The sequence below is a fragment of the Chenopodium album genome, chromosome 23 (genome assembly GCF_948465745.1).
Source record: "Chenopodium album chromosome 23, dcCheAlbu1.1, whole genome shotgun sequence".
Lineage (NCBI taxonomy): Eukaryota > Viridiplantae > Streptophyta > Magnoliopsida > Caryophyllales > Amaranthaceae > Chenopodium > Chenopodium album.
In genome coordinates, this window is record NC_137856.1 from 34,312,175 (window position 1) to 34,330,988 (window position 18,814).

The window sequence follows — 18,814 nt, forward strand, 5'->3', positions numbered from 1 at the left end:
TGAGTTAAGTATTGTTAGCCATATGGTACGTGCTCACAATTTTCCCAATATTATGGCGCAACTTTCCTCCTATATATGATTTAGCTCCTTATGCCTATAACGTATGCCTACACCATACAAGTGTCTACCGTATAGTTGCAGGTTACTAATGTTTCCTGTCACGTTTCTTAAACTATGTACTACCTCCGTTTTTTATTAGTTGACACATTTTGACTTTAGCACTATTCACACACCTTCCTTTGACCATGTTTTGTGATTTATATGCAAGGAAAAATATAGTCAAGTGGGATCTTGTTAGATTTGTCACAATGTATATTTTATTAATATCAACTTTTCATAATTTTTGTTTATCGATAATTAAAGATATTAATGATTTAATTTGTGCATTGACAAACGTGACTAAAGAAACGTGTCAACTAAAAAGAAACGGAGGAAGTATTTAACTGTGTATTTTGGTTGTTGTGCATATGAAGGTGGCTCGCCCCACAGGCCCCACACAAACCATCATCGCTCGTCCCGTGAGTCCGTGACGTATAACCGCGCATGTAAGCATCAAAGCACCGAATATCCGATGCTGAACTCCTGAACTAGCAACACTTGCAACCACCAATCTCCACATCTTTTCTTGTGTTCATCGTCTTCCCACGAAATCCACCATTTTTCTCCTCCATTTTTGACCCTTCAACAATGGCATTTCCCCATTTTCTCTCTCCTCCCTCACCATTCACAACACCCCACCATTAACATGCCCCAATCTCAACCACCGCATCATCCACCGTCCAATCATTTCCACCCCACCAATCCAACGGCCTCAAATCAACCACCTCTTCCTTGCTTCTCGAAATCTGCTAATCTGCCTGACTTTCTCCTCACCGCTCTCTCTCTCTTCCTCTTCATCACCGCCCCTAAACACCATCTTCCTCCTCGCGCACTTTCTCTCTCCTCCCCTCCTCCTTCCACCAATCGCCGCTTCCTCCGCCTTACTTCAACCATGTCGCAAAACCCTAACCCTAACCCTAACCCTAATTCCTCCGCTTTTCCCACCCCTCAATCGCTTTCCGATTGGCTTAAACCTCGATTACCCTCTGATTCTTTCGCTTCTTGGGGCACAAAACCCGGGACTAAAAATGTTCATAATCTATGGCTTGAGCTTGCTGATGGTGAAACTTCGCTTCTTGATGAATCTCCCCCAATTCGGAATTTGGAGGTTGTTTGTGTTAGGGTTTTGGATAATCATAACAGGGTATTGATTGAATCGCATCAGGAGTTGTCTGATGGGTCGATACGTAAAAGGGATCGTCCATTATCGGAGAAATTGAAGTCTGGTGAGGATATTGAGGCGGTTGTTAAAAGGGCGATTAAGGAAGAATTGGGGTCTGTGATTTTTGGGGATAATGATGTGGGAAGTGTGAATTTTGATGAGATTGTGAGGGTTTTGATGGATTCTTATGAGAGGAAGGTGGAAGAGAGGGTTTCGGTTTCGTACCCGGGTTTGCCGGCTGTTTATGTGTTGCATACTGTGGATGCATTTGTGGAGGGGTTGCCTGAGGGTGAGTTTGCTACAGAGGAGGAAACAGAGTATGAGGGTTGTGATAATGTGGTGGCTGATGAGGCGGTTTCGGTTAAGAGGCATTTCTGGAAATGGGTTCCTGTTGATTCTGTGTGATTTTGGTAGCTGCGGCGGAACATTGTTTAAGTATTGTGGCATCGAGGCGGCTGTGGCGGTTGGAATGCACAAAGTTGGTTCCTTCACCGGAGTATTCTTGATGAATAGATTGGGTGAGTTTTGAGAACCCTGAATTGTTGTTGTTATTGTTTTGGTGATTGTGAAGATGAGTAAAATAACCTGTTTCTTTTTGTGAAATTGTTGTATAGAATGTATTACATATGACAATTTTTTTTTTTCCTGTGGATGTGTAAATATCAACTGTCTACATTTTGGACTACTATTATACGAAATAAAATGAAAGGAAACAATTTTGTTTCTTGCTTTCAATCTTCTGAAATTTTGTTGTCTTCAATGATGAATTATGCTTTTCTTCTTTTATGCAAATATGTGATCATTTATGTTTGTGAATTTTGTATCTGTTAGATGATATCAAATGTCCATTCCTACATGGTTAACGAGTTCTTTGGGGAATGTACTGATGTAAATTTGGACATTACATATCACCAGAATAGATATTAAGGTTATAGAATAGGTAAGCTTTAGTCTAATGATGCATTTTGATGTAGTTAATTATTTTCAGTTTATAGAAGTTTAGTCAGTTAATGCATTTATAGTTTTAAGCTTTAACTATGAGAATAGTATGAATCTGGAGATTCTGGACTTTGGTGGGGTTAGAGAGGTCTAGGACTCTAGGTTATACAAGCACCGAGCTTTTTTCATAAAATTAGCATATGTTCATAGTTTTAAATGTGAAGCATGTGAAGTACAGCCCAAGATTAACAACACTATAAGTCATTTATGATAGGGAATTACAAGATCTTATGGTCTATCAATATTAAGATGATTTTACGCTGAAAAATGAAGTAGAATCTATTGGGTATCTTATTTTATTTACTTAAAACAATGATAGTTCAACTTAAACACTGCTTTTAATAGCATTGCTGTACCCATTATCAAATGCCTTTGACCATAGCATGACACCTCCATATTTAGAGGAACCCTTGATTGTGGGAAGGACTTGAGATGTGAGAACATCAGCAGGAATAAAACCATTATTGGCAGCTTGGTCGGATGCTGGTATTCCAAGGAAAATCTGGTTAGCTTGAACAGAAGTCCACTGGTTCCATGAGTTCAAGAGATTATCAGTACTGCCGTCATATTGGCAATTGGCACTGGGATTGTTATAGAACTGAACCCACACGAAATCGAATAGCCCTGTGGCTATGGCAGTGTCTAATCTGGCATCCGGGAAAGGGCATTGAGGAGCTGCTGATAAGTAAACTGTTTTCTGGCCATTGTTGTGACCTGCCAAAGCTCTAGCTAGGTCATCATAAAATCTGTTGTCACCAGTCTCGATATCAAAATCGATACCATCAAGAACTGCATCTCCTAGGGGCCGAGAGCTGGACTGACCCCCTAGAAAATTGTTCCATAGATAATCAGCAAGCTGGTTTGCATCATCGGTTGAGGAGAGAGAGTAGCCTTCAGTCGCACCTCCTATAGAAAGGAGAACCTTAATGCCTGCCTGTTTGCATGCGTTGATCTCACTGCTTAGGCTGCTACAAGTTGTAGCAGGGTCACAGTGTCCTGCTAAGTTCAGCACTGGGGTTGCCCCGTTACCAAAGCTACTTATGAAAGCTAAGATTACAGTACCGTAGTTTCCGGAGTTACAAGTGTCAACAAGACTTCCCTCATTGCCATTTTGACCCCAGTATAAGGCTATTTGGGATCCCTGAGAGGACTTAAATGAAGCTAAAATTACAAGAGATATTAAAAATGAAACTGATGCAATTCTGGCTGCCATGTTTGTTTTATAGGTTGTATATGCAGGCAGTGCTTATGTTGTGAATTTGCATTTCGATAATTAGCAATATATATAGATGTTTGAGCCAATAATGAGGTCAAGCAGGAATACTGGAACAAAACGTATAGGAAGGGGCTGTACAGCTCATCATAGAGTGGTATTGTAATTTAAGAGGAATATGTCAAAAAGAGTATGCTTGAAAAGTCTAGTCAACGAGGTTCTATTTATACTAATCAGAATGTAAAGCTTGGGAAGTCTAGTCTATGAGGTTGTAGTATACAAAATGTAAAGGTTATGAATGATCTATGTAAACTATTTTTCTTTTATGTTACGGAGTAGGGTTTTTTTTTTTTTTTTTTTTTTTTTTTTTTTTTTTTTGAAAAAGTTACGGAGTACAAATTAAATGCAGCATTTTATTTGTAGTACAGACTCTCTTGATTCATCACATAAGTAGATTGATGGATTGAGTCGGGCCGTACATGACAGAAGTCTCATTATTAACACAATAAGGTCAATAGCAACAAGGTTAATGATACTTTTAAATCTTATGCTGGTCCAATATTTATATCAATATGAGGTCTAAGAGTATAAGTGGGCACTTGTTATTGTCATTCATGACTAGAGTTCCTCACAAATAACATACATCTTCTCGGGATATGGAAATAATAGGAGTAGCAATACTTTGCTTGTCAATTTAAAATTTAAGACTCTATTACCACTCTATATTACCGATTTACGGATCTACCGGCTATCAAATATGTTGCTCAAGCAATTTGTTTGTACTGAGTATTACGAAGTATTAGATAAGACATTCATTTTTGTTGGTTTTAGGCATTATATTATTAGTGTGCTCAAATAATTACACCAAAAAAAAAAAAAAAAAAATGCGCTCACGTAAGGGGAAAATTTAAGTGAAATTAGTTACCTGGTGATTTTGTAATGAATTCTGTCCCTCCCTGATTCTTGCACCTTATGATGTCAATTGTCTAGCATTGCACCTTCACTTAACATAATTGTCGAAAAAGTTCAGGGCTGATTTTGATTCTCTCAGCAACAACAGGGCATGGGAAGGATAAGTATTTAGTAGTTGCATTTATCTGCAGAGAATTGTTAAAACATTCTTCCTTGGGTTTAATTCATAATTGTTCACTGTGATTGCTGAAGGTTACAGCACTGCTGTTAAGTTTGGAGAGTGTGGTAACTGGTTATGGCCTCAGCTACATTGCTGAGAGGGACACACCATACCTCAAAACCTTGATGTCGTTGAAGAAAAGATTTTGCTGTAGTCAATTGGTGTGATAATGTTTGGGAAAACGAGATTATTGCCATGTAGGCACAACATTGCATAAATCCCTTTGCACCAAAATAGGTTATTGCTTTTAGGGTGAAGCAAGTTTCATTCTTATGCTGTAGGCCATATTGGAATTAAATGATCAAGGTTTATATAAATGAAACCTTAATGTTGGTTACCCCAGTTTTGTAGCTTAGCGTTGTCTAAGGATAATTAGATATGGTTTAGAAAAGGTTGATTATTGGTTGATTTTGAGTATCGTAAGATATTGTTGTTCTTTACAAAATTACAACCATAACGACATAACCTTAAGTGTAGCACCACACCTCTGACGTGCTACCAAAAATATGGAACTGGACCTGTTTGGTAAATTATAGAGATCGTCTTGTAGCTACTCCTATACGAAGTTTTGCAATGTTTGTCTTTAGAGATTGAGTGGATTTAGTATGGTGGTACTACCTTATTAAGAGGGTTCTAATGAACCAATGCCAGCTCTATGTCGAGTGACTTTTTACAGTGATACAATGGACTGATTGCAAAGTAGTAAAAAAACAACTCAAATAGAACAATGAAATACGCCATATATGAGTATTACAAGTTTCAGTGGTGTATAAAAACTAAGATGGTTACATGAGATATCTTATAATCTTCTTTATTTTTAATATATCTAGAACATGGGAACAATAGTGGTTAAACTTAAACACTGCTTTTAATAGCATTGCTGTATGTATTGTCTTTGTCATATGCCTTAGACCATAACATGACTCCTCCATATTTAGAGGAACCCTTGATAGCAGGTAGAACTTGAGATGTAAGAGCGTCTGCTGGAATAAAACCGCTGTTGGCAGCATCAGTGGATGCTGGTAGTCCGAGGAGGACCTGGGTAGCTTGAACTGATGTCCATTGGTTCCACGCATTCACGAGATTATCAATGCTGTTATCATATTGACAAGGGGGATTGTTGTAGAACTGAACCCACACATAGTCGAATAGGCCTGTGTTTATGGCAGTGCTTAAGCTGGCATCTGGGAAGGGACATTGAGGAGCTGCTGATAAGTAAACTTTTTTCTGGTCACTGCTATGACCTGATAAAGCTCTGGCTAGATCATCCCAGTATCGGTTGTCACCAGTTTCAATATCGAAATCAATACCATCCAGAACCGCATCTCCCAAGGGTCTAGAGTCAGATTGCCCCCCTAGATAAGTGTTCCAGAGATAATCGGCGACCTGGTTTGCATCATCAGTTGAGGACAGTGAATAGCTTCCAGCCCCACCACCTATGGAAAGGAGCACCTTGATGTTTGCCTGTTGGCATGCTTTGATGTCATTGCTTAGACTGTTACAATTTGTAGCAGGGTCACAATGCCCAGCTAGGTTAAGCACCGGGGTTTGCCCATTCCCAAAGGTAGCTAGGAAAGCTAGGATCACAGTACCATAGTTTCCGGAGCTACAAGTGTCAGCGAGACTTCCTTCATCGCCATTTTGGCCCCAATATATGGCTATTTGGGCGCCATGAGAGGACTTGAATGAAGCAAAGATTAAGAGAGAAATTAGGAACAAAACTGATGCTATTCTGGCTGCCATGTCTGTTTTAGATATATGCAGACAGGTAGTGTTTAGGTTGTGAGTTTAGCATTCAATAATATCGGTTTATATAGATGTTGGAGTCAATGAGGTCAATGCAAAGAAAATCCTGGGCTTTGAAGTTCATGTCTGAAAGGAAGCAAGTCGGAGGAAATTGTCTGAAGACTTGAGAGTATGCTTGGAAAGTCCAAGTCAAGCTATAAATTCTGTATGTCGTTGGTCTATTTGCCTAACTAGTTGGACAAGATGCACAATGTCCTTAATTGACAAGGAATTTGTTGTTCGATTCAAGTAAAAGCACTATTTATGACACTTCTTAGTTCTTACCCTGTTAGTTGCCTAATGCAAGACAATTAGCCGGGTTGATTACTAATGAGACTTCTGTGTTAACATATGCTTTTCAATTTCTGAACATGATCAATGTGTTAAAAAAGCAATAACTGCTCTGTCCTTTTAAACCGCGCTCTGTATTGATCTGAGTCATTTTTTTTCTTTTGTTTGCATACTGTTTCAGTGTTTTGAGAGCTTTCCTGCATCTAAATTACTTAATATTTTCTTCTTTATTAGTGTACTGGAATCCTTGTTTTAGCAGTTTGCTTTCATTCTTATGTATCCGGTAACAAATCTTATTACGTTCGACGTAGAGCATGCTTTCACTTTGATATACGTTGTTGGGTGTGGTAGATTGAAATTTAAACTGTTTTGATTTACTGCAAAAAAAATTTGTCATAGAATAATGCAATTTAGCTCACTTGCTTATATGCATTGCTCTGCTATACTTTCAACTATTCATTTTTGTTCACTTGCATATGCATATGCTTTTTCTACGATCTTTAATTCCCAGCTGCCAATATGACTATTGTCTATTGGTGCTTGGATTCACACTTTCTCCAAATTATGGGGCAAGAAAAAACTTTAGAAAATTTCAGAAGTGGGGTTGGGAGGAGGCATCTTCTTGGAAATATACTCGTGAATTGGCAACATTTTTTCATATTTTGAGGCCCACAAATAGTATTCGTAAATGTATCCTTATACAAGTATTTATCTAAACTTATTTTATTTTGATTTTTACCTGAACCTATCTTGTTTTTTCAATGAATTCTTTGCCCATTTTGCCGTATAGTTTAATGTTTAATCTAATGTTTGGCATACTTGCACCTAACGGTGTCAATTATCTAACATTGCACCTCCACTTAGCATAACTGTTGCAAATTAGTTTGTGCTCGTTTCGATCCTTAGTTAGAACAGAACATAGGAAGGATAAGTAGTTGTATATATTAGCAGGGAATAGCTTAGGAACATTCACTAAATAAATGCATCACAGTTTCTATGTCAAAACTCTTTTGTGTATGACTGTTCCATAATCTTTTTCATCAGCCTTACTTATTTTTTCAAGATCTTGTACTACCAGATGTTATCGGAATCCGTTACGGAACATTCTCCCCTAGCCTTTTATGATTTTAACCATCAGTAACTGCTCAACATGACTGCTGAAGGTGACAACACTGATGTTAAGCTCAAGACGTGTCGTAACGGCCTCTGCTTCAGTGTGGAGAGCAGGAGAGGGACGTGCCATAAAAGACTTTGCTTTAACCCAAGTTAGTGTATGGGAAAAGGAGCATAAGGACATTTTATTACATTATTGCCAAGTTTTAGGCACTCTTAAAATCTTATTTTTGCCCAAACCCTTCTTACCACAATAGGTGATTGCTTTAAGAGTAAAAGGCAAGCTTTACTACTATACTTTAGGCCATAATGGAGATAATGATGTTCAAAGTAGTAGTTTTTATCATGGTGTCTTGCTATTGTGCAATAATTGGAGCTATAAAACTTAATTTTGGCTCGAGTATTCTTAGTTTATCTATCTTTGAGGTTTATTAGTCCGAAATTTTGTAGCTATTGGAGATGGTTAACTACATACATTCAATGTACTACTAAATATATAAAATTGAATCATCTACTTGTATATTGTTCGAATGATTAGAATGATGAAAAATTACATTATTGTGACATCCTAGGTTGATCTTGATATAGTTGTTATTTATATTTTCTTGGAATTTGAGACCATCAAATAGCCCTTGAGATAAGATATGATGCAGTCCTTTTCAGCTTTTCTACCCACACAAATGATTGGGTATAGAAGACAAAGAAGGAAAAGTAGACAATTGCCATCAGATTTTGGGGAAATTGATTTTGGCACACTCTTAATTGATTTTGGTACACCCCTATCTGAGAAGAGCATTGAAAACTGTGCTCTCACATAGGGGTGTGCCAAAATCAATTAAGTATGTGTGTGTGTCAAAATCATTTTTCAATTTTTAGTTGTTTTTTTCCAATTGCTTAAAGCTTGCGGCAAATGCAATCTAACTCCTAAATGTCTACACATGAATATATTATTGTAAGGTAATAAGATTAGCTTTATTAACCCTTGCTCTTCTTTTCATGCCCATCCCTTTTTACTCTGTATATAGAAGTTATAGTTCAATTTGGAAACATTCTACTAGAATTATCCTTTCGTAATTGTATAATATTACTTTGTATGTTCATAATCTCGAAATTTGATTAGTTGAAATGAAGAGTCAGAGTCACATAGGCGAACATAGCTACCTAGCCGAGCTTAACCCTGATTTATCACTAGAGACACAGGGGTCCAGTAGCTAATTGCTCTGCATGATAGACTGAGACTCTCTGATAGGGTGAGTAACTAGGTGCTGTGCTTACAAAGATTCCTTAGTAGTAAAGATTTCACTATTTCGCGCTCTTTTGTGTTTGCCCTTTTCTTCTCTTTGGAATCTCATTTTGTCAGCCTTCTTATCCCTTCTTTTCTCTTTGCTTGAATTTAATCAATCAAAATCATATCAGCAGACAGTATCTTCTCATCCTTTGATTGACTGATCCTCCTTTTGTACAACCATCAAATATCTCAAATAAAAAATTTAATCATCTACATGTATGTATTTCCTCCGTTTTCTATTAGTTGTTTCGTGTCAAAAGGCAAACATATCAAAGAATAAGAGAGTAATACACGTACAAAGACATAAAAGAAACATAGCAATTATTACTAGAGAGCGGAAGAAGTATAATATTACTCGATAAATAAAGTAATAAGGTAAAGAAAATAACAACATTAAGTAATCTACTAATACTAAGTTCCTATTTAATCTTTCTGTTCATTTTGCTAATTCTATCTATATCAGTCCTTATCATATTCATTACACAAATTTAAAGCAAAGGAATAAGAATAAAAACAAACTAAGATACTTTTATTTTTATACTTGAATCTCATAGCTAAGATTCTTAGTTAATGGTATAATATACTGAATCTATAATTCTATATGTCAGTAGAACATTGAGTCCCCTGCTTAGAACTCAAATAACCTGTAGGATTAAGTGGTGTAAGAGGCAAAATAGTCACACAATTAACATTTATACGATAACTTCCTGAAACCCAACTCGCAACCTTCCATCGAATCCTTCCATCAAACTTGAACACTAGTATCATCTTCCCTGAAGCATGATCACGGCCTACTTCATAGCCAAGTGAAGGGGACACGGGGAGGCCGTTACCAACGAGTGAAGCCGATATTAGGTTACTATCTTGTTGTCCTTGGTAATAAGGAGGAATTGGTGTATGTAGAGTTATTTGTTGCCCTTTGTAAGAAGCATAAGCTTGTAGCTCGTCGTAGTAAATTCCAACCCTTTGATTAGGGTTTCGTGCTTCTAAGGTGATCTCGATAGAGGAGTTTAGGATGTAAGGGGACGAGAAGTTAAGCTGGTAGACGTCGATTTCTTGGATGATGAACTGAGGTTTTGCAGGGTGGAGGATGAACCAAATGAGAAGGATTAATGAGAGGATGGAAAATACAAGTGTAGAGAGGATTTTGTAGAGTTTTTTGTTAAGGAAGTTGAAACCTTTCTTTGCGCAATGTTTTGGTGATTTTATGTCGATTTGAGACATTTGCAATAATAATAAGGTGAAGTGTTGAAAGATGAAGAGGTTGAGAGAAAGTGTGAGTAAGAGGTTTTTTGCATGGTAGGGACTAGGGAGTCAAAGAGAGATTATGAGGGGTTAAATAAAGGAGGGTAGCAACAATACACAAAGAAAAAGGTGCAATAATGTTGTTTTATGATCTTTTGAGTGTCGTTATTGCTTGTGGTAGTTTTTCATCGTGTAATATATTTGTTAGTTGTCCGAACTTAATTATATATTTGTTATGAATCAATTATATATTAAAGGATATATTATTGTAAGAAAGCTGATAACTATTATCCTGACATCTTTATAAAAAGACATATGTGGCTTTTGTTCGTTTACTCTAATTTAGTTGATTAAACATGTAACCGCAATTAATTTCAAAGGTTTAGAACAAAGTGATTTTTAATCATGTAATTTTGAATGAGGCGTGTTACCACTAAATTTGTGTGGACCAAATATTAGAAAAATTAAACAGGTCTTAGTTAGCTCTCTACCTTTTAGGAAAAGGGTTATTCATTTTTATTTTCATGGTAATGTATATTAGTTTGCTAAAGCAATTTCCAAACATAAAAAAAAGGCATGTCAAATCACTTTTAGTTATGTGTTTGTTACGCGACAATTCAATCATTTTACCTACAGTGCCTCAATCACAAATTCTGAATTTTGTTGCATATTGATTATTAATTAAATTTATGGGATGAAAAAGCTGGAAAACAAAGAAATAATATGCTGTTTTCTTGAAAGTTTATAAAGTGTCACCATAATTTGTAGTGCGTTTTTTGAAGTTTTATACAAACAGAAGTCAAAAGCAACTCCATATAATTTGAGCAGGTAAACACCAAGCTTGCACACATCAACAGTTCATGAAAAAATGTTGAAACTATTTGTTTGTGTAATTGTGTTTATAGTTGTAACCAATAGTTGAAATGAGTATCACTTGGGACATTGATTGGAATCGATAGATTAATTAAGTAATTATGGAGTATCATGCACTTCATACTCTTGACTCACGAGGTGTCGAGGTGGCATGCATGACACAGTCACTGCTCTTGAGTAATTTGGGAGTAATTATTAATGTCTACATATTTTATGTGCGACACTCTCTATGCTCTTAGGTGCATAATATAAGTAGTTCATTAGTTGATGAATTTTATAAGAATGTGTTATATATAAACGACATTTCATGTGTCCTTAGCTTGTACTTGAATTATATATTGATTTATAAACTTGTTAAACATTTTATTATTGTATGGTCACGAATTTCTATTCCTTGAAAAATTATCACAAAACTCTATTTCTTGTTTGGTTTGTGATTTTCACCTTAATAGTGAATATTTATAACATTTGCAAATTTAAATAGACATTAAATTATGAATTCAACTCTTGGAAGAATATTTATGTTCTCGACCTATGTTTTTGAAGATGCATGAGATCTTGCATAAAGAGAGTCAAATAAAAAATAAAATAAAAAAAAAGCCTTTTTTTGGTTGCTAGATAAAAGTTAAATCATGAATATACATTAGATGCACTAACATTTTAGAGAAACAACTTTATTGTTATATTGATATGTAATTATGTATATTGGGTACCTTTGCAATTTGCATGCCTGGTATCTAATTTATAAAAAGGTTGGCACACTTTTTAAAAAGTTATTTTTATTATTGCTTTATTTGAAGTGAAAATGAGAAAGACATAAAACAATCAATGAAATTAGTAGCCCCTCGATTTGTAATTGTACACCCCACCTGATTTTGTATTACGAATACATCCTTGAACAGTACTCATACGTGGCATTCTTGTATTTTTTTTAAATTTTTAAATTTTTATTTTTTTAAGGTAAGGAGAAAGACCTTAACCGCGTACCTCAACTCTTACGGTTTTTTTGGTCTGGTATTTGCAGGTTAGACACTTTGAGAATGAGGGGGAAGGGTAAGGAATCCCCACCTTCAAAATGTCTCTAGTGGAGATTGAATCCCCAACCTCAAGGTTGGAAGGTGACAATCTTACCAGTAGACCAAGCTTAGCTTGGTAACGTGGACTCTAATTAATGCAGGTTCGACTAGAGCAACTCAGATCAAATGGAAAAAAAGTACTTCTTAAGTCGAAAAGTCACACTTGGTTTGAAAGGAGTTACGGAGTATAATATAATATACAATTTTTAACTTATAGCATCACCACTGCGTTCTTCCTAGCAAGTACAAATGGTGCTACCATTATAACTTTATACGGTTCAATCTCGAAACCTCTAAAATTGTCGAGGCTAGCTTATTTCTCCCTCACTTTTGCTATGGCCCTTGAGAGTTGTATTTTGCATGATGTATGCTATTGGGCCTTTGGTCAGCCTCTGTGTTGTCGTTCGTTTGGGTCAATTAGATTTGTTCCTCATTTCTTGTTGGAGCCCAACATGAGTCCTTGACATGGTTCTACTTCTAAATTCGTCATCAAACAAGCCTAATGAATGAAGTAACCATGATGAAGTAATCATGATAATAATACCTTTTTTTTTTTTTTTTTTGTGTTGAAAAGGTACAAGTGTACAGCTACTGTTAAAACTCTTAAAAGGATATACCCTAGTTGACATGACTCAAAACCAGTATTATAAAACATAAAAATAAGATGTTATTTTATTTTTTTATTTTTTTTGAGGGAGAACATTTGACAAATTGAATAGAAACGCTTGACCTTCTCATTCACCCCTTAAGAATATATATAGTTACATAAGATATTCCTAACCCTAACCTAATTAGGAATAAGATAAAATATTAACATAACTAGGAAACCTAAAGATATTATACAATATTTCCTAATATTATCTTAACATCCCCCCTCAAGCTGGAGCATGTAGATCTCGAATTCCCATCTTGCCAAGTAAGAATTCAAATTGCGCCTTTCCTAACGCTTTTGTAAAGATATCCGCCAACTGAATCTTCGTGGAAACATACGATGGCTTAATCTCACCTTCTTTAATGGCATCCCTAATAAAATGACAATCTACCTCAATGTGTTTTGTCCTCTCATGGAACACCGGATTATTAGCAATGTGGAGAGCCGATTGACTATCACAATACATGTTCATACCTTGTTTATGTTCTACACCCAAAGACCGGAGTATTTGTTTCAAGTGTTTGAACTCACATTGCAACCCTGTCATTGCCCGATACTCGGCCTCTGTGGAACTTGTAGAAACTGTTGGTTGCTTTTTAGTCTTCCAAGACACAGGTGACAACCCAAGCAATACAAACCAACCGGTCAACGACCTACGAGTCAAAGGACAACTCGCCCAATCTGAATCACACCATCCTTCCAATTGTAATGCACTATCTGATCTCAAAAGAATGCCTTGACCCGGACATTTCTTCAAGTATCTAACTACTCTCAATGCCGCCTCCCAATGTTCCTCTTTCGGACATTGCATAAATTGTGACAAAATATGCACCGAATAAGCCAAATCTGGCCTTGTGACGACCAAATATATAAGGCGACCAATCAATCGCCTATATCGTTCACCATCTGCGAACTCTTTCCCCTCTGCTAAAGCAAGTTTGTGATTTTGCACCATCGGAAAGTCTGCCGGCTTTGCTCTTAGTAACCCTGTCTCCGAAATAATATCTAAAGCATACTTACGTTGGCACACATAGAAACCATGTTTACTACGTGCCACTTCTAGCCCCAAAAAATATTTCACGGCGCCCAGATCTTTCATTTTAAAACATTTACACAAGTATGCTTTAAAACTCTCCAATGCAACTGTATTATTTCCTGCTATTATCATATCATCTACATAAACCAAGACACTCAACTGCATTCCACCTTTTGAAAGAGTGAATAAAGAATAGTCGGAATACGACTGTTTAAATCCATATTTCTTCAAGGCTGTAGACAATTTTTCAAACCAACATCTAGGAGCTTGCTTCAATCCATATAAGGACTTATTCATCTTGCAAACCTTATCTGAATTGCCTTTTTGAAATCCCGGTGGTACTTTCATATAAATCTCCTCCTCCAAATCACCGTGCAAGAAAGCATTATGTACATCCATTTGATGTACATCCCAATTTTTAATCGCTGCCACTGCTAAGAAAGTACGTACCGTAGACATTTTTGCCACTGGCGCAAATGTTTCATTGTAATCGATCCCTTCTTCCTGATGATTACCAAACACCACAAGTCTTGCTTTTAATCGTAACAAGTTACCAGCTTCATCTCTCTTCTCAGTGTAAACCCACTTGCTTCCAAGTGCTTTCTTTCCCGCCGGAAGATTTTCCAAGGTCCAAGTGCCTTGATCTTCGAGAGCCTTTATTTCTAAGGCCATAGCTTCCCTCCAACCTTCATGTTGCATTGCTTCCTTGAAAGACCTCGGTATGCGTGCCTCTGTTACTGCAGCAATATAATTTCTATGTTTTTCGGAAAACCGATCATAATTAACAAAATATGTTATAGGATAGAGAGTACCCGAGGAAGATGATTCTGCGGATGACCCCGACGAGACTTTATTTTTCCGAATGGTATGTGTGACACAATCTCGAAGCTTTGTCGAAGGAATTTTTACACGTTTTCCCCGGCCTAGATCTTCTTCACCCATTTCTACTCTCCTATTCTCTTCAATCCCAGCCACTGGTTGCTGTACAGGCTCCTCCGCAGCCACCCCGCGGCCTGCTGCCATCTCCCGCGGCCTACCCGCGGAGTGGTCTGCTTGGAGCTGCTGCACGGGTTGCTGTACAGGCTCCTCCGCAGCCACCCCGCGGCCTGCTGCCATCTCCCGCAACCTGCCCGCGGAGTGGTCTGCCTCGAGCTGCTGAGCAACGCCCTCTACAGCTGGCTGGGCAGTGGCTTGGCCACGTAGTTGCTGCTGCCCAGCAGCTTGCTCTAGTGCTCCAGCAGCCTGCTCACTCTCCTTATGCACCCCAAAATATGTACCCATTTGCCACTCTTCAATCCCATCATCACTTGCAAAAAAATCGAGCTCACCATTTACCTCACACGCTGTCGAATTCGTACTCTTTTCCTCCCCAAACGGAAAAACCCGTTCATGAAATTTAACATCTCTAGACACAAGAAATTCCCGAGTCTCTAAGTCAAACAATTGCCACCCTTTTTTCCAAATGGATAACCAAGAAACACACATTTTCGACTTCGAGAATCAAATTTGTCACCCTTACTCCGTTGATTATATGCATAACACAAACACCCAAAAACCCGAATAGACTCATAAGACGGGATTTTACCAAACAACATCTCATACGGAGTTTTATTTTTAAGCAGAGGACTCGGAGTACGATTAATCAAATAACAAGCCGTTAATACACACTCCCCCCAAAATTTAATAGGTAATCTACCTTGAAATCTCAATGCTCTAGCCACATTTAAAATATGTTGATGTTTTCTTTCCACTCTCCCGTTTTGTTGAGGTGTACCAACACAAGAGGACTCAAAGACAATACCATTGCTAGTAAAATACTCTTTAAGGTGATTAAACTCTGTACCATTGTCACTCCTAACCACCTTAATATCTCTACCAAATTGGCGTTTTATCAAAGCAATAAAATTAAGAAAGGAAAACTCAACATCAGTTTTATTGCGAATTAAATAAATCCAAACACCTCTAGAAAAATCATCCACTATTGTCAAAAATAATTTCGAACCACAAGACGATGCTATCTTGTAAGGACCCCACAAATCAATATGAACTGAATCAAACAAACCACTAGCATTATTCTCACTAATAGGAAAACTATCTCTAGATTGTTTTGCCCGAGGGCATACATCACACACAGTATTATTCTTCCTAGTAGAGTTACTCACAGGGGGAAGTAACTTTAAAATCTTCTCCGACGGATGTCCCATTCGTTGATGCCAAAGATCCACCACACAATCCACTGCTAGCACCTTCACTTGCGGCACACCACGGAAAAAATAAAGTCCATCTCGTCGTTCACCCACACCAATCACCGTCCTCGTCGACTGGTCCTGAATAACACAAATTTTGTTAGTAAATTGTACATTACAATGCAACTCATCACTCAGTTGAGTAACGGAAATCAAGTTACAATTTAAGTAAGGTACAAATAAAACATTATCAATCACCAAACCACCATCTAAAGTGACCGAACCCAATTGATTCGCATTCACCGTTTGACCATCCGGTAAACCAACCGGACAATTTTGTATCGTTTTAATATTTTTCATGATTGATATGTCATTAGTAACATGGTTAGAGGCTCCTGTATCCACAATCCATAAGCCGCTTGTATTACCTTCCAAACGTGCCTTGGGTTTCGATAGAATAGCTATTATTTGTTGTGCTTGCTCCGACGACACACCCGCAAGTCCTTGTATCGAACTTGCCAAAGAAGATGAATTGCCTGCATTATGAGACGATCCACCTTGCACCGCATTAGCACGAGCTGCAGCAGGGGCGTTTGATGAACCACGCTCCCCCCCACTGCCACGACCACCATTACCTCCTCTATTGTTGGAGCGTCCTCTTCCACGGCCTCTACCGCCTTTCCGATTCTCATCCCAACCGGGCGGAAAGCCAATAATTTGATAGCAACCTTTCTTCTCATGTCCCATACGATTACAATGAGTACAAAACGGCCGATCTCCATCATTGGTATCACTCCTTGTACGGGAATCCACCTTGAACGCCATAACGTTCTCCTTCGGTTTGCTATCTCGAGCACGTAATCTCTCCGTATTGATCACCGTTTGGTAAGCACTATCAACCAAAGGCAAAGGCGATTGTGCTAGTAATTGTGCTCGAATTGCTTCATACGGATCATCAAGACCCATCAAAAAATAATGGAGATAATCCTCCTCTCGAATTTCTGTAACTTGCCGAGCAATGTTACACTTGCAACCACCACAAGAACACTTCGGGACACGACAGTATTGCTTTAATTCCTTCCAAATTTTGGATAATCTACCAAAATAGTCCGTCACTGACTCGGAAGGGGTCTGCTTACACTCCCCTAAAGATTGTTTAAGTTGACAAATTCGAGTACCGCTTACTACACAGTACCTTTGTTTAAGGTGAATCCACAAGTCACTTGCAATATCAAAATCCTCAATTTGAGAACGCAAGCCATCATCAAGGGTATTAGTAATCCACGACACAAGCATAGAATTCACAGCCACCCAATGCTTCTTCTTTAAATCATCTGTCGGCTCTAATATAGAACCATCAACAAAACCAAACTTGAATTTTGCAATCATCGAACGACGTATTGCTTTAGCCCACTCATCATAATTCGGCCCTTTCAATTTCACCGGAGTAATAACCACACCCGGATGATCGCTTGACCCTAGAGAATATTCTAGGTCCACCGGCGGTGGTGGTGGTGGTGGTGGTGGCGGAACATCATCATCCTTGGCCATCACTCACGACCCTCTGTGTTTTCCTCAAAAAAAAATTTTTCGTAACCTAAGCTCTTGATACCATGACAAATTGAATAGAAACGCTTGACCTTCTCATTCGCCCCTTAAGAATATATATAGTTACATAAGATATTCTTAACCCTAACCTAATTAGGAATAAGATAAAATATTAACATAACTAGGAAACCTAAAGATATTATACAATATTTCCTAATATTATCTTAACAACATTAAAACAAGATTAACAATGAGTGGGAAGCTTATTTAACTCAAAAAAATTGAGTAGGAAGCTTATATTTTCATTAACTCATCACCCTCTAAAAAAAGCTTTTTTTTAGAATTACAATATTATTTCAATAAACCCCTACAAATTCAACAAAGAGTATACATATAGTGCCCATGCAATATGTAAAAACTAAGGAAAAAGAAACAGTACTTTTTAATTAGTTGATAAGAATACTCAAAATCATTATTAATTAGTTTAGGTCTTTCGAAAAAATAAAAAGGGAGGTCTAAGTCATAGCTCTAGTATTGGATTTATACATGTTTAAGAAGAGAACTAGTTACAAAAAGGTAAAAAGATAGAAAAAATATGTAGTGGCATATATACTTTTTGGAATTCTCTAGTACAATCAAACATTTTAATTAATTAATTTAAATGAGTTCTCTTAATCTCTTATATATGTGAATTTTGTCCCATGTATGATGTATAAATACTTTTACGTTAAGCAATATTTTTATATACTTACTTTTTATTGGGTATGACGTTAAGCAAATAGCTAGTACAACCTTTGAAGCAAATTTTTTTAAGGTTGTTACGATGCACCACAATTGTTGTATACTGTGTTTAAATAATCCAATAATTATACCCAACATTATGGACAGTGGTGTATTAAAATAAGGGTGGTCTGTGCTAATTAAATTGACTAAGCTTATCCTACCAAAACCACATTCCTTTGCGCCTAGTTTGATGCAGCTTAAAATAAATTGTGTACTCCACAACCTTTTTTTTTTTTTTTTTTTTTTTTTTCTTTTTTAAGTATATGGAATTTCCTAACTTTTTTTTAAAATTTTATTTTTTATTTTTATAATCTCCTCTTTTAAATTGGCTAG

At 37.2% G+C, this 18,814-nt stretch overlaps 1 protein-coding gene and 3 pseudogenes across 1 annotated transcript; 1 reads left to right on the forward strand and 3 right to left on the reverse strand.

The window, feature by feature from the left end:
- Nucleotides 1-589: 589 nt before the first annotated feature.
- Nucleotides 590-1,996, forward strand: LOC145607735 (uncharacterized). The gene has a single exon (XM_081663328.1). It carries the CDS (start codon nucleotides 746-748, stop codon nucleotides 1,664-1,666), a length of 921 nt encoding a protein of 306 aa, XP_081519454.1. The 5' UTR covers nucleotides 590-745; the 3' UTR covers nucleotides 1,667-1,996.
- Nucleotides 1,997-2,101: 105 nt separating this feature from the next.
- LOC145607736 (acidic endochitinase SE2 pseudogene) lies at nucleotides 2,102-3,552 on the reverse strand (annotated as a pseudogene).
- Nucleotides 3,553-5,305: 1,753 nt separating this feature from the next.
- Nucleotides 5,306-6,383, reverse strand: LOC145607837 (acidic endochitinase SE2 pseudogene; annotated as a pseudogene).
- A 3,122-nt stretch (nucleotides 6,384-9,505) lies between these two features.
- LOC145609495 (NDR1/HIN1-like protein 26 pseudogene) lies at nucleotides 9,506-10,370 on the reverse strand (annotated as a pseudogene).
- Between the last annotated feature and the right edge of the window lie 8,444 nt (nucleotides 10,371-18,814).